The 19,411-nt window shown below is 40.9% G+C and overlaps 1 protein-coding gene across 3 annotated transcripts in view; it reads left to right on the plus strand.

The window, feature by feature from the left end:
- The window catches only part of ALF4 (aberrant root formation protein), a 60,213-nt gene that overhangs the window by 5,029 nt on the left and 35,773 nt on the right, over positions 1-19,411 (plus strand). For all 3 annotated transcript variants that reach the window (XM_010246485.3, XM_088893605.1, XM_019196158.2), the window contains exon 4: positions 13,535-13,607. In XM_010246485.3, coding sequence (XP_010244787.1) covers positions 13,535-13,607 — 73 coding nt within the window. The remainder of the gene's footprint in view (positions 1-13,534; positions 13,608-19,411) is intronic.

Below are 19,411 nucleotides of genomic sequence, written 5' to 3' on the forward strand. Positions count from 1 at the left end.
CACCACATGAATGTTTCTAAACGGTTTTGGAGTGATGCTGTACTCACTGCATGTTTTCTCATTAATCGGATACCCTCTTTTATTCTTCATGGTCGGTCCCCCTTCTCCATCTTGTTTCCCACTTTATCTCCGTTTCCATTAACTCCTCGTGTCTTTGGTTGTGTGTGCTTTGTTCATAATCCGAGTCCTGGAATAGACAAGCTAGATGCACGCTCAATTAAATGTGTCTTCTTTGGCTACTCTCGGACTAAAAAATGGTACAAGTGTTATAATCCCATTGCCCGAAAGTGCTATGTCTGCCTTGATGTCACCTTTTTTGAGTCTGTCCCCTTCTTCTCCAGTCATGAAGAACCCTTGTCCTCACCCTTACCTCCTCTTCCTCTTCCTGTCAGTGATTCAGTTCCAGAGGCTGTTGTTGGAGTAGACTCATCTCCTCATCTAGTGCAGGTCACCACTGAACGACCACCGATCCGACAAGTGTATACACGTCGAACGACACCGACCCCTCCTCCTGCTTCTACCTCATCTGCGGATCCTCTCATGGCTCCTATTGCTGAACCTTCAGACCTTGACCTACCCATTGCCTTACGGAAAGGTAAACGTAGTTCTACACTCCATCCCATTTCCAATTTTGTTTCATTATCTTGTCTTTCTACCTCACATCGCCAGTTTGTTTCACTTTTGTCTTCTATTTCCATACCTAACAATGTTCAAGAAGCTCTTAGTTCACCTGGATGGCGGCGGGCAATGGAGGAGGAACTTTCTGCTCTCCCACCTGGTAAGCATGCTGTGGGCTGTAAATGGGTGTATACTGTGAAATACTTGCCAGATGGTAGTGTGGAGCGTCTGAAGGCCAGACTTGTTGCTAAAGGTTACTCACAGTTGTATGGTGTGGACTACATGGAGACATTCTCTCCGGTGGCTAAAATTGGTTCCGTTCGTGTCCTAATTTCCTTGGCAGTTATGTATGATTGGCCTCTCCTTCAACTTGACATAAAGAATGCCTTCCTCCATGGTGATCTAGTGGAGGAGGTATATATGGAGCAACCACCTGGGTTTGTTGCTCAGGGGGAGGGTGGTAAGGTGTGCAAGCTGAAGAAAGCAATTTATGGGTTGAAGCAATCTCCACGTGCTTGGTTTGGGAAGTTCAGCGAAGTGGTGAAGAGTTTTGGAATGAAGCAATGCCAGGTTGATCACTCAGTGTTCAGCTATGACTCAGAAGCTGGGAAGATTTTATTAGTGGTCTATGTGGATGATATTGTCATCACTGGTAGTGATAATTTGGGGATTGGCAAACTAAAGGTATTTCTGCAAAATCATTTTCAAACAAAGGACCTTGGAACATTAAAGTATTTCTTGGGAATAGAGGTTGCCAGGTTAAAGCAAGGTGTGAATCTGTGCCAAAGGAAATATGTCCTTGATCTATTGGAAGAAACAGGACTGTTAGGTGCAAAACCGGCTGAGACTCCTATGGAACCAAATGTTAAGTTGAGCAGTGATACAGGAGAAGTATTTGAAGATCCTGGAAGGTATAGACGACTAGTGGGAAAGCTGAACTATCTGATTATCACGAGACCCGACATCTCCTTTGCAGTCAGTGTGGTGAGCCAATTCATGTAGAACCCTCGTATACCTCACTGGGATGCAGTCCTTAGAATTGTGAGGTATCTGAAAGGAGCTCCAGGCCGTGGGCTATTGTATAAACCAGGAGGAAAACTTGAAGTAGTTGGGTATACAGATGCAGACTGGGCAGGCTCAGTGAGTGACAGAAGATCTACTACAGGCTATTGCACATTTCTGGGAGGAAATCTTGTGACATGGAAGAGTAAAAAGCAGACGATTGTGGCCAGAAGTAGTGCTGAAGCCGAATATAGGGCCATGGCTCACACTACCTGTGAATTAGTGTGGCTGAGGAATCTCCTACAAGAAATTGGGTTTCACATGGATAAACCTATGAGATTGTACTGTGACAACCAAGCTGCACTCCATATCTCATCCAATCTTGTCTTTCATGAGAAAACAAAGCACATAGAGGTTGATTGCCACTTTGTGAGAGAGAAGGTTCTTGCTAGAGAGATAAATACAGAACATGTGGGCTCCAATGACCAGTGGGCAGATTTGTTTACAAAAGCTCTAAGCTCAGGGAAAGTGAACTATCTATGTAACAAGCTGGGATTATATGACATATATTCTCCAGCTTGAGGGGGAGTGTTAAGATGTGCCGAATAGGGGTAGTTTAGTCTTCTTCTGTTTATTAAGTAACTTGCTTATGTGGCAGTGTTATTAGAGTTACTTTGCCCCACACTTAAGTAAGGGCATTTCTGTCTTTGTAAACATTATTAGAATCTAATATAGATTAAGGGGGTCGACTAGATGGGTAATCTATCTGATTTTCGACAGACCCTTCTTCTTCTTCTTCTTCTTCTCCTCTTCCTGTTCGGACTACTGTAGCAGCAGTCGAAACACCTTGCTTCTCTCCTCTTGGAAGATTCTAGCGTTTCTTTCTTCCCATAAAGTCCAAATCATGGGAAGCAACCAAATGTTTTGGGCTGTATTGTAAGCTTTTTTATTGTTCTCTTGGGGAGAGTTAAGTCATTTTATCTCTCTGGAGTGCTGTAATTATTTTCTTCATTAATATAATGTGAATTTGTTATTGATAAAAAAAGTCCAAATCACTTATGCTCTAGTGCACATCGACATTATTCTTCCCCTTCTCTTCAGCCATACAAAAGTAGAAGAATCAAACATCTTAGACTATGTTTGGGAGTGCTTATTTGGGCCATGACCACACCATTAAGTACTTAGTGGTGTTTGGGAAATAAGCCTGAAATAAGTTCTTATTTTAAAAATAAGGGCTTATTTTTTAAGCCCAAATTTCCAGGTTTTTTTAAGTGCTAAACAATGAGCACTTATTCAATTATTTTCTACCAAAACTGTCTCCATGCTTAAACAATAAGCCCGAATGAATCGAAGCTCTCCATCAGACACTGTGCCTGCTCCAAGCTCAACTCCAGAGGGAAAATGGTTCCTTGGGACCCACTTCCGGCAACATGACTAGACCCGTAGTCAGAGCAAAGTCCATTACAAAGAGGGAGGGGGTTGGAGTGTGACTACCAAATCAGACACTTGCGCCTGCTCCAATCTCAACTCCAGAGAGGAAAACGGTTCCCTGGAACCCACTTCCGGCAATATGACTAGACGTTTGCCATTTGGTTGCAAATAGTCGCCTTAGATCGATTTTTCTCTACTTAGCAAAGCGGAGATCACATCGTCTCCCGCTTTCAACTCAATCTGAAAAAAATCCTTCCCCTCTCATTCGCTTCCTCCATTACAGTCGATAAATGCAACTATCATGGAAAAAGGTTTCATGAGCTCCGAAATGGGATCTGAAAGGACATTGTAAATTTTCAATATTATTTAATTTTCATCTCCTGTCTCTTTCCGATGCAGAGGCTAGGAAACTTGCACTAGAGTATCTAACTTTTGCCGCCTAATGCCTTAACTCAATCCCAACCGGCCATGGAATTTGATTGTCGTATTGACTTTTACCATTGTCCAGTCATCATGGACTCCCCTGGTGGCATAGAAGGAAACAAATCCTTTAGAGGCAAGTCACCAATCCAAACGTCTTTCACAAAACGAATTAAATTCCTTGGACATACATCACACCTGATATACTTGAGCAAAAGAGGAAGGTCACCATGAATTGCTTTCCAAGGTGCTTCCGAAGTAGCCCAATGTGATACTCCAACATCCCAGCCACTCTCCAACCTTCCTTGAATACTATTCACAACCTCATCCCATAAACTTTCTCTTTCTAATGGCCATCTCCATAACCACTTCTCTAAGAGAGCTATATTCTTCTTGCTCACATTCCCAATACCCAACCCACCTTCTTCTTTTCTTCTACACACAACCTCCCATTTGATTAAGTGGTTTTTTCTAGCCTCTCCCAGCTGCCAAAGGAAATCCTTCATTACTTTTTTCTAATTTCTTTAATTACCTCGGTAGAATCCTAAAAACAAAGAGAAAGTAAATTGGTAGGTTAGCCAAGGTTGATCTTATTAGAGTAATCCCGCCTCCCAACAACATATAATTCCTTTCCCACACAACCAATCTCCTCTCACATCTTTCTACAATTGGATTCCAAAATCTACTTTCCTTAGGGTTGGCACCTAGGGCCTAGGGGAAGACTCAAATTAGTTAGAGGACAAGGGGTGATAGGACATTCTAAGCAACCTTCTACCAAATTTAAAGCATTCTCCTCCATATTGATCCATGTTATGCAACTCTTGTGTAAATTGATTTTCAGATTTGAGATCCTTTCAAACTTCTTGATCATTTCTTTTAAATTCCTCACCCTCGTGGTATCTCCCCCTTCACAAAAAAATATGATATCATCTACAAATTGGAGGTGGGTGATTGGAACATTGTTTTTTCCCACTCTACAACCCATAAACTCATCTTCCCTATCTTCTCTAGAGAGGATTGTACTAAAAACATTCACCACTAAAGTAAAAAGGGAAAGGTGAAAGAGGATCACCTTGCCTTAACCCTTTACAAGCTAGGAAGAAATCTTTCACCACTCCATTAACAAGGATGGAAAAATGACAAGATTGGATACAACCAAACAACCAATTGCACCATCTCTCCCCCAAACCACAAAATTGTATCACCTCTAGCAAGAAAGTCCAATCCACTAAGTTGTAAGCCTTTTCAAAGTCCAATTTGCAGACAAAGCCTTCCTTTCTAGATCTCTTCATTTCCTCTACACATTCATTGTCTATTAGGATTTGATCAATTATTTGTCTCCCTTGAATTAAAGCCCCTTGAGATTGGTTGATGATAGAGGAAGTACTGCTTCCTCAAAGAAAGGACCTTAGCAATTATTTTGTAGATATTGGTCACCAAACTTATGGGTTGGAAGTCTTTAGGTTGGCTAGCATCAGGTTTTTTGGAATTAAAGCTAGAAAGGTTGCATTGACAGATTGACTCCAGGGGGCTGATGGTACGTGTATTCAAAAATCCTTAAAGACTTCACATAACTCATCTTTCAACACTTCAGAATAATCCTGATAGAAAGCCATTGTAAATCCATCCAGTCCTGGGGCTTTAGATCTATCCATAGAGAAAACTGCCCTTTATATTTCCTCTTCCTCAAAATCCCTTTGTAGCCATCTTGTTGCCTCATCCTCTAGTAGTGGCCACTCTAAACCTTCTAATCGCATTCTTTCATCCAAAGGTCTTCAGTATATGGATTTGAAATGGTCCATAAAAATCCTGGCTATCTCATCTTGATTAGAGATCACTTCCCCATTTGTTTCCAACATAACCACAATGTTCTTATGCCTTCTACCATTGGTCATAGCATGAATTTTGTATATGGATTTGAAATGGTCCACAAAGATCCTGGCTATCTCATCATGATTAGAGAACACTTCCCCATTTGTCTCCAACCTAACCACAAAGTTCTCATGCCTTGATTTTTGTCTCCAACAAATTTCCTCCCTGACAAGGACTTATTCCAACTCTTTTTTCAACTTCCATCTCAGTTCACTTTCTTCCACATTAAGGTTTCTTTGGTAAATTGAGATTTTATACTATAATGGACTGGGCTGGGTCAGGCGTAGCACCTATAATAAATGCTTCTAGCCAGGCTGAGCCTAGCCAGGCTTGGACCCTGGGCTTTTGGGCCATGACATTAAATGCAATATATTAAATGTATATATAATATTTTATATATACCTTATGTAATTTATATTATATATATTATAGTATAAAATAACATTTATGCACACACTGACACTCACACATACACACAAGAAGGTAAACACCAATCAGGTCTCTTTAAAGGACATCACACATGTTGATTTTTCCATTAAAGACCTCCCAACAGAAAGCCCTAATTTTATGCAGCAATTGTCCACTCTGAATCTCTTTTCTTGAAAGGTTTGTGAAGGGAAGTAATGAGGGAAAGTACATTACAGAAAGAAGCACATGAAAACAACCTCAACTGATCAACAATCCACAAACACTTATTAGCAAGGTCAGAGTCAAGAAAGACTTTTTCAAGGGTGTTAATCAATTCAGTCATTGCAGGTACTACAACATCCCTCAGACCCCATTTGGAGCCAAAATCCCAAGAAGGTCCAAAAGATGAGGGAACCACAGAAGTGTCAATACGTTTTAAGTTATAGGATGAAAAAGAGATTAGGAAACAAGTCTTTAAGTGGCAAATTCCCTACCCAAAGCTTTTCCTAGAACTGTTTTTATTTCCTGAGAGCATCATAATGGATCAAGTGCAAGAAGGGAGCCCAGTAATGGCTTTCCAAGGGCAACTGGGGAAGCTAAAGAAGCCCTTGGATTTAAACTGACATCCTAACCATTTGTCTGCATCCGATGCATTGCTTGTCACCACTTTGTACCACCAGCCTGTTAGGCTCCAATGGGAATCTCTACAACCATTTGCGCAACAAGGCCACTTTATATGTGCCCAATCTACCTATTCCTAGCCCTCCTTGATCCTTTTATCTGTATTCCAACTAATCAGATGGTCCTTTCTAGATTCCCCTAGTCCTACAGAAATTCCCTCATTGTTACTATTTTTTTTTTAAATCTCCTTGCAATCAATGCTGGGATTTTGAATATTGAGAAATAATAATGGGAAGGTTTGCTAGAGTTGACTTTATTAGTGTTCTTGGAGATGGCTCTTCAACTTCCTTTTCTCTTGCATCATTATAAGCATATTTATACACTAGTGAAGTTTTCAATTAGTCATAGAAAAAAAAGCTTTATAAAAGCGGTCTCATGTCATCCATATTTCAATCAATCTTGGTGTGAATTTTCATCTTAATAAGATTCTTCTTATTATGAAAAATAGCAGATGTTCTGGGTAGATTGATTGCTAGAGCATATGGAAGACCTTTGATTAGGGGTTAGAGGATAGGAAGAAATGAGATACCACTTACTCACCTACAATTTGCTGATGACACAATCCTTTTTTTGTGAAGGGGGTGACATTAGATGGGTGAGAAATATAAAATGGATTCTGAAAACCTTTGTGCAAATGTCCAATTTAAAGATCAATCTTGATAAGAGCTGCATTGTGGGCTTAAATATGGAGAGGGTGATTCTAGAGAGAGCAGAAATTCTGGGTTGTTCAGTCTCACAATTTCTAATGAACTACTTGGGTTTACCCTTGGGGGAGAGCCCCAGAGGGAGTAATTTTTGGAGGCCTGTGATTGAAAGATTTACGAAAAGATTGGTTTTGTGGAAGAAGAGCTATTTGTCTCGGGGGGGGGGGTAGAATTACTTTAATTAGATCCATATTAGCTAATTTTCCTGTGTACTTTCTATCTGTGTTTCGGATTCCAGTGGGGGTAAGTAGAAGCTAATGAGGGATTTCTTGTGGGAACCAGGGGAGGAGAAAAAGGACCATAGAGTTAAATGAGAAGTGGTATGCAGAAATAAGAAACATGGCGGCTTAGGTCTTGGAAACATTCAGGAAAGAAACACTGCCTTGTTAGGGAAATGGCTATGGAGGTTGCCTTTGGAAAGAGATAAATTGTGGGCAAAGGTAGTTGTTAGTATCCATGGGCTTGCGGCAAACGAGTGGGATTCTGGAATCTTGGCTAGAGCTACAAGAGCTTCTCCATGGAAATCCATCCATGCCATCTTTCCTTCCTTCTTGCCATTCATCGGGTATAACCCTTGCCCTAGAAACCTAGTTAAATTCTGGGAACATGTTTGGTTGGGTAGCTCACCTTTAAAGGAACAGTTTCCTTCCCTTTTTGCCCTTTCTACTTGAAGGGGGGAGCCCATTTCATCTTTTTTGGTTCCCTCCAACTCTACTGTTGGATTTGGCTGGGATTTGGGTTTTAGAAGAGGCCTCTGGGAGAATGAAATTTGTAGGTCTGAAACTTGCTTCAAAATCTTGAAAAAGTTGTGTTGGATCTTTCAAAAAGTGACTGCAGAATTTGGACCCCTTCCCCCTTTGGTTCCTTTACCTGTGCTTCCTTCTTCTTGAATTTGATACAATTGAGGGATAGTTTGGGGGAGCCTTTTCCTGTTAAAGAGGTATGGATCACACCTATTCCACCTAGGATTGGTGGTTTTTGCTATGAAGTGTATCTGGAAAGAGTTAACACAAGTGACTTGCTTCAAAGAAAAAGACCTGGTTGGTGTCTTTCACCATCCTGGTGCCCTCATTGTAAGATTAATGGTGAGTCCTGCTATAATTTATTAATCTTCTGCCCGTTTTCTTCGTCAATTTGGGAATGGTTTCTCTCTTTGTTTGGGTGGAGGTGGAATTCCCCACCTACTGTTCAAAGTCTATTCTCCTCTACCTTTGTTAGATGGCCGAAGAAGAGAGGTAGAATTCTATGGCGATGCATAAGGGCATCAGTTTGTTGGACACTCTGGGAAGAAAATAGGGACTAAAAGAATATTCATGGAAAAAGAAAGGAGGGGGAGGCAATTATAGAAGCCATGTCCATCAGAGTGGTTCATTGGGTGAAGACCTTGAAGCTGTTTGAAGACATTCCAGCAGGTGAGTTGATGAGGAAGCGGAAGGAAATTGCCAATTCTGCTCCTCTTAAGGTTACTTGTAGACTTCAATGGTCCCCACCTTTAAGAGGCTTCATTAAGTTGCATTTTGATGGTAGCAGTGAAGGCAACCCAGGACCATCTGGTATTGGAGGTGTGTTCAGAATTGAAGAAGGAAAAGTTATTGCTCTATTCTCCGGTCCAATAGGGGTAGGTGATGCTCTAAGAGCTGAAATACTTGCTGTCATGGAAGGAATACTGAAAGCAAAGGATTTGAATATTCACAAACTTTCAATTGAGGGTGATTCAAAGTTGGTGATTAGATGGCTGCCAAAGGAAGAGGATGAGGGATGGTGGTAATATTTTCTTGAGAGGAGGAGGATTAGAAGGCTGCTCTGAGGGATGGAGGTAACTTTACATTGGGTGAAAAGAGATGCTAATTCTTTTGCTGATTCTTTGGTAAAACAGGGGGTGGGAAGAAATCAACTATTTTGGGCTTGTTTGTAACTTGTTCATTTTTGGGAGAAATAAGAGAGTTTATCTCTCCTGTCTCTGCTATGTACCATTCCATCATTCTTAATGGTTTCAATGAATGCATTTTCTGTTAATGATAAAAAAAAAGATGGAGAACTTCTCTCTCTCTCTCTCTCTCTCTCTACCAACATGCACTTTGCTTTCTCAAATATTTTGGACATTGGCCTCTTCAAATATTTATGATAGCGCTAGGCTTTTCACTTTTCCATATCATACTTCTATCTAAGTAGGTATAGCTGGCCTCCCCCCTACCCTCAATACAAAAAAAGAGTTTTTTTTTGAAGAATCAGGAAGAAAGAAAATTTATTAAAAGCAAAGGTTGCATCCTATGGCATTGGTTGTCTAGATGACACACCAACAACATCAAGTACATACTTCAATTACATGTCCAGGACATTAAGCTGAGAGTGCAACTACATTGCAAGGCTGTAACACAAGTGAATTCCAGAAATTTTCCAATAAATCAACTTTGGAGACTTCTGAACTCCAAAACCGAAGCTTGTAGATCCACCCATTCTGCACCCTCCTCTCCCCAAATATCCAGCTTCAATCTCCAGTCAAAACTTTCCACTTTGTTTCCTCCAACAATACCACATCTGGTTTGGTTTTTCTTATTAGATTTCTTACCATTTCCTGTCTTTTCCATCCCTCAAACCTCTCACATTCCAACTGAGAATCTTCATCCCTCTTCCCTTTCCCCCTCCCCCACTGTCCTATTCCTCTTTACTCGTTCTCGTCCAAATTTTCCTCTTCTTCCTCTTCCTCATTCCACCCCTTGTTTTTCTCTAGGATTTCTCTTTTTCTCTCTCTCTCTTCTTTCTTCTTCTGCTCAAATTTCTCGAACGCTATTTTGGCAAAACCCTCCCCTCCCCAGAAGACTAATTCAAGTGATTTCCAAATCTGAACCTCCATCTCTACCAACTTTTCTATATTTACTTCCCCATCTTGTATTACCTCTGAATCAGTTCGAACAATTTGAGGGGAGTGCACAGTTACCTCCTCTCCTTCCCCCTTCCTTGTTTTGTTAACTTCATTCCTTTCCTTTCCTTTCCCCTCTTCCTGACTCTGTAGTAGACCCGATTGTCTCCTTTTCCTATTATAAACCTTGTTTTGAGATTCCCTCCTTTCTCCCCTGCTCTCTGTCTTCTATTTATCTTTGTTTTCTCCCTTTCTCCTCCTTTTAAACTCTCTTCACCCTCACTAATCTCCTTATTTAACCCTTCTAGTAGAGGAGTGTCCGGAACGAAATATTGACTCACCTCCTCGGATCTTGGAGTCAAATCAGTATAGATGGATTCACGATTTTTTCTTCTTACCTTCCGCCCTTCCTCTGCTCCTTCTTCCTCCGAAACAATATTCTTTAGAGAAGAGATATGCTCCTCTCCCTGATCTAAGGAACTCCCCTGCAACCCTGTCATTTCTCCTTGTCCGTCATTAAAATTTTCCTCCCTATTAAGTCCCTTTTCTTTATGCGGTTCACACTCCCTACAGCTCGCCTGAGCAAGATATCCATCATCTACTTTCTTCTCTCCCACTTCTCCATCTTTTTCTCCCCGCACTGTGGGCTTTTTCCGCTGTCTCTGTCTTCTGGGATTGGAGCTCCTCCCCGGTTATTGGCGGCCCTCTCTTGTCTTCTTCACCTCCCTGTCCTCTTTCCTCTCTTCCATTATCATATCTCGTCACTACCCAGATCCATTTCTCCTCTTCTTCCCCTTCTGTGAGCAGTTGATCTGTTCTCAGATGATTGAACTTCTTCTCATTCAGCCAAATGTATGTTTTCCAGAAATGCCCCTCTTTAGTCCCTCCTTTTTAAATCTCACCTTTACTTTAAGATTAACCGCCAACCAATTAAACTATTAAACTTCTTTAACTTAAGCCCTTTGTTACTGGCTGGCACTGATTCCTCTCTCTCTAGCTTCTTCCCCTTTTCTTTTGATGTTATTCCTATTTTATCCCCTTACCCATCGACTCCCACCCGTTTCTTTTTTTCAATTCTACTCTCATCCCCACCGTCCATTTGTAGCCTTCCTTTCATTGCCTTTTCCAGCTCTTTCTCTCCTTTTAATTCAAAGTCTTTTGAATTCCTTGCCTTAATTAGATTACTTATCTTTTGGTTTTCCTTCGCCAACTTTCCAGCTTCCCAATTAGACTTACTCTGCTCACCACTTCTTCTCACCACCGAGTGTGTGCCACATGTATACCAGCCCCCCACATTGGCATCTTCAACCTTGAATCTTCGTCCCCATAGGGTCGCTTCCACTTCCGAAATCAGCCAGGCACGATACCAGAACCCATCGGATAACACTTCAACTGATCTGGGCAGAAGTTCTGGTTTCACCCCTGCAATCTTAACCTCGGCAGCATGTAAATCTTGAAGATTAATCTCCTCCAGAGCTCCTCCCAACAGCCTCACTATGTTCTCCAGGTTCGACTCGTTCCAGAGATGAAAAGGAAGTCCTATCAACTTGAGCATGAAGCTTCTAGAGGTGTGTTCCATTTCATTACATAGCGGCTTCCAATTTTGAAGCTGGATCAAGCCCTCTTCAGAATCAAATGTTGTGAAACCCCACTCTCCATCGCCTACATCAAGGACTGCCTTACTGTCTGAGAACGGCTTTAATGCTACAGCGGATTCTGTTTCTAAGTTACACACCACTGTGTACAGCAACTTTCTCCAATCCTTCACTTCTTTGTTGGCTGTTATCACCATTCTCCTCTTCCATATACTTTTCTCAGCCTCAAGCAATAACCTCTTTACACCCGTCAAACTAACAGTAGCTTCTCCACAAAGGGAGGAGCTTTGTTTTGTAGCTTCCTGCTCCTCATCGTTTGTGTCAACTACCAACTGGTTCGGATGGTTTTGCTCACTAGGCTCCTTTGCGTTTGTGTCTTGTACCTTGTTTGCAACACTGTCAACATGTAACAGGTATTGTTGTAATTTATCTGCAAAGACCAGCCATCCCTGTACTTCCTTCCCTTCCGGAAGACATACCATCTGTCTCCTGTTGTCAAAATATTCTGTGATAGCAATGAACCATCCTCTCTCATTCCTTCTCAGCTCAGCTTCAAATCTCTTCCTTTGCACTTCTAGGGAATTTCTCCAACCTACTGCCCTGATAGAGTAGGTTACTCCATCAATAAAACCTTTCAACCACAACACAGCTTCGTCAGGCAGGAGGATCGTTGCCCTCCTTTCTTCTCTGATTTTCAACAGGTTACTACCTCCAGCCCTTCCAAGATCGAACATGATTCTCTTTGTCTCAACCCTCAGTTCAGCTTTCAACAACTTTTCCATCATATGATTTTGCAACATCCCATTGATTCTCTTTGTCTCAACCCTCAGTGCAAGAATGGTTTAATTTTTCTTTTCCACATTGTAAACTGTTTAATTTGGCTGGTAGGTTCGTTTTATGTTGTGCTTATGGGGTGTTACCTTAACACCTGTTCTGGTTGTATTCAGTTTTTTCTTTTCTTTTAATATAATATTCTTTTCTAATCTAAAAAAAAAGACAGAAAAAAAGTGAAGAAAACGTAGGTAATGGAAGTAAATTAACTAATCTAATCTGAAAGTCTGTTTTTCCCTCATTTTGTTGATATTAATGCCACTTGAACTCAATTGAAAGTGAAGATGTTGGGAAAATAGTTCTTCATGTTAGATACTTAGATGTCGAGTTGATGCTTTTTCTGAAATCTGATAATTTAGTGTTTTTGCACAATTAAAATTTCTTTGATCAGATTACGGTATCAGGTCTGAAAGCTTTATTTTTGATTGCTGTTATGTAAAGAGAATACTTATTAATCTTATTTTTCTTTTCTTGATTTTAATAACTTTAAAATATATTGAAGGTTTTATTGCAATTCAATTAGAATTTTCAAAAACATTTCCTTTTGGAAGATTGTGGTTTGAGGCTGTGTTGATAAAATGTCTTATTGGCTGCAATAAACTTTTGCTGGTTTTGTTGATTTATGAATGTTCATATTTGCACATCTACTTGACTATCTAATTTCCAGTTAAGTTACTAGAAAATTCAAAACCAGAATGTTAAAAATACCATTGTTATTTTCTGCTTTATTTGCTGTTGTCTTTTCCCTGTGTCTAGTGTTGTATTAAGCTTCAACTGTTCCTGCACTTGTGGCAATAGGTCCATGATAGATCCTTTGCACGTATTGATCAAGATTGTAATTTCCTTCAAGTGGAGGCATCTATATTCAGTGCTCATTTAGTTTGTTACCTTGTCTTGGTTTGGAGTCTTAAATAATTAACAGTTGGCAAAAAAATTCTTTTTTTTTTTGTTGCACTAGATGTGTATGAGTTGCAGCATCTTCATTGCCTGATTTCATTGGATGTAAATGTATAATCACACAGGATGGTTTTATTTTTGTAATACTGTACTTGCCAATAAGTCCCTTTTTTCATGGTTTAATTTTTTATTGACGTTTTATTTTCTTGAACCAGGCATTAGATTCCCCAAGTAAGATGTTCAAGAAAGCTGCTTATTTTTCTCCTCTTCTTAGTGGATTTTCAAGAGGTAAATCTTGTAGAGCACTACTGCATTGTTTAGATGACATATATCTGTTGGCATATTAGTGTTTGACTCCACTCGAAGGTCATTTTGTCTTTCAAAGTGTAAGTCATGGATATTTTGTAATTAGTATATACTTTGATCTATGTCCTTTTTTATGAATACTTCAACCCATGCCCTTCTGACCTTCTGCTTGTCATTTAAAGATTTTGACTCAATCTAGATTACTTTGTCGCTATGCATGTAACTAAGAAAATCTTAGGCATCTTCCCTCATCTTGTTACCTGTTGGGGCTGCCACCGAGTTTCCATGAATGTGTTTATTTCTAGTTCTATCCTCCCAAATCATCGTGTTCATCTTTCTTAATATATTCATTAATATCTTCATCTTGGGTGCAGTCTTCTATGCATGAAGAGTTTCTTGATTGTCTAATATATTCTCCATAAAAATGGCTGGTCTCATAGCATATTGAAATCAATATTCCAAAGAATCACAACTTTAAGATCTACTAATGACGTAGCAAAGACATTAAGACCTGCCATAGTAGTAGTCCTGAAAGAGCTCCCTTAGGTCCATTTCCCATCTATTAGTTATTCATGAATTGCATGATCTTTTTTTTTGATCAATAACAACAATTTCATTAATCAGTCTGTAAATATGGTACATAAAGGGAGATAAAATTTCTTAACTCCCTCTACTGAGGCCAAAGGACAAAGTCTGAAATTACAACTGAGCCCAAAATAAAACTTCCCTACCCACCCTCAGCTTTACTAACTCATCAGAAAATGGGTTAGCAGATCTCTTCACCCATCTGAACTTCACTTCCATGTCCTTGACCAGCCACTTAAACTTTTCCTTTCATTGCTATACCCCCATAGGCCAGCCTTATCTTCTTTCAGCCACCCTACTACCACCTCTGAATCCCCTTCAATTACAAGTCTTCTGATATTCATTTCCTTTGCTTTCTGGACACCTTCCACAGCTGCACAGATCTCGGCTCTGAGAGAATTCTGTTTTGACCTGGTTACAACTAGCAACCTACCCTACTTTCTAAGCAAGTCATCCACAGCGAAATCTTTGAACAACTCTGAGGATTTCAGCCACTGTACTACCCTGAAATGGATCAAGTCTATCAGGTCTTCAAGCCTCCTCTCTTTTCCAGGAAAAATCCTTGAGTTCCTTTCTTCCCACAAAGACCAGCATATTGCAGCCCTTAGGCATCTCCACATGGTCCTGCCTCTTTTGCACTGCCGCCTGAAGAAGGAAGTAGAAAATAACTTCTGCAAGCTCATAGGAGGGAACCAACTGCACCCAAAAAGGGATAATGCCCATTCCCAAATCACTCTTGCAAACTGGCAAGAGGCCAACATGTGAAAACCAGTTTCCCCATCGGTTCTACAAAGAACACACCAGTGAGGAGATAAGCATGTTTTGGGTCTCTTTTTTTGAAGCAGATCACTAGTGTTGACTCTTTCTAGAAAAGTTTCCCAACAAAAACTTCCAACCCTAGGAGGAATTGGCTTACCCCAGATCTCTTTTACAGGGAAAGGAGGGTCCATGGGACTGGTTGGCTCAGTTAAGGCTTTGAAGAAAGAAGCACAAGAGAACAAGCCCGAGGGGGTGGGTGTCCAAATTTTGGTGTCCTCCTTTGTGGGGTCCAAGAAAATATTTTCAAGAAGACCAAGGAGAGTCGAAATGTTGTTTAGGTTAGTGTCTCTAACAGCCCTTCTTAACCCCGGATTCCAACCGAACCCAGAATTGGAAGATGGGACAAGGAAGGAAGAGATAGGCTCATTTTTCAGATCAGAGAGGGCACATAAAGATGGAAATTAGTCCTTCAAAGCAGCTTTCCCTAACCAAATTTGTTCCCAAAACTTTATGAAATTTCTGGAATTAAGTCATACCTGATCAGAGGGGAGAAAGCTGATAGCAGATTGTGGGTGGCTTTCCAGGGTGAAGCATTTGTAGTACTTGCCAGAATTCCACGATCCCATCCATTGCCCTCCATTCCGTGAATGCTAGCCACTATTTTAGCCCACAACTTCTCCTTCTCTAAAGAAAACCTCCATAACCACTTCCCTAATAGGGCCTCATTCCTTTTCCTAATATTCCCTAGCCCTAGCCCTCCTTTCTCCTTACTTCTACACACCAACTTCCAGCCCTCCCTATGGTCCCTCTTCTCCTCTCCTGGCTCCCAGAGAAAATCTCTCATTAGTTTCTCTAGCCTATTAGCCACCTTTGCTGGAACCTTGAAAACTAACAAAAAGTAAGTGGGCAGATTGGCTAAGGTAGCTCTAATGAGTGTAATCCTTCCACCAAGAGAAAGGTAGTTACTTTTCCAAGAGGTGAGTCTCTTCTCAAATCTTTCCACTACTGGGTTCCAAAAGCCTTCTTTTTTAGGATTGTCTCAAATCTTTCCACTACACACCCCAAAATCTTTGCAAACTCCCTAACCTCCCCTTCTTCCAAATTCACTCCCACTACACAACTTTTCTCAAAATTCACTTTTAAGTTGGACATTTGTTCAAAAACTTGTATTACCAATTTTAAGTTTCTAATCCAACACAAATTTCCACTTTCATAGAACAGTATTGTCATCTGCAAACGGTAAATCGGTAAGGGGTATCTCCTCCCTTCCTACTCTCCACCCTCTTATTAAATTCCTTAATTTGCTCTATGAATCAATCTCCCCAAAACGTCTGTAGTCAGTGTAAACAGGAGTGAAGAGAGTGGATCTCTTTGTCTTATTCTCCTTAAATCTAGGAAAAAATCTACCACAGACCCATTTACTAGTACAAAGTAGTGATACTTTTGGACACACCCCATAATCCATTTGAACCATCTGTCCCCAAACCCAAAGTTCACCAAAACCTCCTTCAAAAAAGACCAGTCCACTAAATCATAAGCCTTTTCTAGATCCTGCTTGCACACCACCCCCTTCTTTCTGGCCCTTTTGAAGTTCTCCAAACTCTCATTGGCAATTAAAATTTAATTAGTGATTTGTCTTCCCTTCACAAAAGCTCCTTGATTTGGTGCAATGATAGCTGGCAAAACTTGCTTTAACCTTAAAGACAACACCTTTGTAATTATCTTATAAAGGCTATTTACCAAGTTTATTGGTCTGAAATCCTTTGGTTGAGAGGCATCTTTCTTCTTTGGGATTAGTGCAATGAAGGTAGAGTTCAAACCAGGATTAATTACACCCCTTCTATAGAGTTCATCAAAGACTAGCATTATGTTCCTTTCCAAACATCCAAACAATCTTGATAAAAGGCCATTGTGAAACCATTTGGGCCTGGAGCTTTTGTTTTGTCCATAGAAAATACCGCCTACCTGATTTCCTCCAATTCAAATCTTCTTTCCAGCCATTGCCTATTTTCTATGCCTATATTTGGCCATCCAATCCTTCTACCCACACCCTCCCATTTAGAGGCCTTCTAAAGATGGACTTAAAATGTTCTATAAGTGCCCCTGCTATCTCATCCTGGGTAGTCAGGACAAACCCATCAACTTCCAATTTAGAAATGGAATTTTTCCTCTTCCTGCCATTTGCCATAGAATGAAAATAACTAGTGTTTCTATCGCCCTCCTTTAGCCACTTGCACTGGGATTTCTGCCTCTAGCTTACTTCCTCCTTATACAACCACTCTTCCAATTGCCTCTTCAAACCCCCTCTCTGTTCTTTATCTTCCTCTTCAAAAACCCCCTTTTCTTCTTTTAGGTCCAACTCAATTTGGTCCATCAACAACCTTTTCCTTTCCTCTACCCTTCCAAACTCCAATTGGTTCCAGTCTCTAATATTAACTTTTAGGTATTGAAGTTTCTTATGAAATCTCATACCTTCCCATTCCATTGAAGGGTGGCACTGATTCCACCAGCCTCTGACTCTCTGCGTGAACTCTGGGTGAAGTAGCCACACATTTTCAAACCTAAAAGGGGTAGGTCCACCACTCCTTTCCTGATTGCAAATCACAATGGGCCAATGATCTGATGCCAATATCGGGAGTGCTCTAGATGTTAAGTTTTTCCAATGTTCTTCCCAATCTATTGAGAAAAGAAACCTATCCAACTTAGAGCATATCGGGTTTAATTGAAGGTTGGACCAGGTGAAGATTTTCTGGGCTAATGGGATCTCCTTAAGCTCAAAAGTTTCCAGAAATAAACTTCCTCATGTTGTTACTCTCTGATTGGGGTTCTTGGTTTCCTCTATAAATCTAACCACATTGAAATCCCCACCCACACACTAAGGCCCCTCCCATAGACCCCGTACATCACCCAACTCCTTCCACAATTGCCTTCTCTCTCTATAATTGTTTGGTCCATAAACATTCATTAGCATCCACTCAAAACCATCCTCGGATTGCTTGAACTTCAAGGGTACTGAATATTTACCAATCAATTCCTCCACTCCTTCGAGCACATCCCTTTTCCACAATGTTACTATCCCTCCTGAGGGCCCCCACGATGGGGCAGCCGCCCAATCAATCCCGCTAGCCCTCCATACACTCTTTGCCCATCTAGAGTCAAAAAGCCATTCTTTTGGATTCCTGAGTTAGTACCACATCCGGGTCACATCTTTAATCGTTGCTCTTTTCCTTGCACTTCCCAAGCCCCTCGTGTTCCAACTTAATATCTTCGTGTAAACCTTTAATCTTCCACCCTCCTACACCAAGCCTCTACTTCCCTCCTATCTCCTTTTACCCCAAAATGCTTGTCTCACTCAACATTTCTTCTCAACCTCTCCACTTTGCTTAGTTTTCTCTTCTTAGCTTTGCTCTCCTCCTTTTTCTTTTGTAATCCAGATTTCAATTCATTCAAAATTTTCACCTTGCATCCTAGTTTTCCAATGAATTTTGCTATAGAATCCTCTCTGCTAGGTGTTTCCTCCACTACCCTCTCCATCTCTTCCTCTTTTCTTTCATTTTCAACCTTCCCTCCCCTCTCAACAAGATCATTCCTTAGTGCTTCAATTTTGTCCCTTCTTTGTAACACATGCTGTTCAACCTCATTGAAGTTTTTCTCAATTATTTCCCACACCTTCCTATTCTTGAACCTTACATCCACCAGCTCCCCACTATCCTCCACCTTCCCCTCAGCCACCTGGAGTAGCATTCACCTAGATTGGCTTCTTTTCCTTGTACTGTCGGACTTAGGATGGGAATGGAATCTGGAACACAAAACACAGAGCACTCATCAGTAGAAAAAGCCGAAACCACTTGATTACCTGGGTTTGTTCGAGAGGTGGGATGTGGAATTGGCTATTGTTTCCTACCTAATCCTGTGTTGGAATCCAGTTTCTATCTGTCTCCTTCGGTTGGTGGGAATACGATTTTGTCTCACGGTCAGCATATTGATCCTCTCTGTCACCCTGTGGCTTTCCCCTTTCCAGTATGTTCTCTGCTCGGCTTCAGGTTTCCCTGGTTTGATTCGCAATTAGCATCTTGTGCAGTCTGAGCCTTTGGAGGGCATTCAGATTTTGAAGTGCCTTCAATCCCTGCTTCCTTACAAATTCCCGGTTTATTTCCATCGTCTATAGCATCTTTCAGATCCTCTGAATAGCTTCTCTGTTCCTCTACCATCTTTCCTTGAAAAAGGCTGTTGATATTCAAGTCACCTGCCAACTCCATAGTTCAACCAATTTCGTCGTTGACACTTCCTATGCTGGTATTTTCATCAGATCTGTCACTGCTTTCGTCTTCCTCCTCAGAACACTCCACCCAGCCTTTCTCTTCTCCCTCCCTTTCTTCTAGTCTCTCCCTTGTGTACCTGGGGTTCGGGCATTCAGAGGAGTAGGGTGCTGCATTAGAAGT

Source organism: Nelumbo nucifera, chromosome 8 (assembly GCF_055504915.1).
Source record: "Nelumbo nucifera cultivar China Antique chromosome 8, China Antique-T2T, whole genome shotgun sequence".
Classification (NCBI taxonomy): Eukaryota; Viridiplantae; Streptophyta; class Magnoliopsida; order Proteales; family Nelumbonaceae; genus Nelumbo; species Nelumbo nucifera.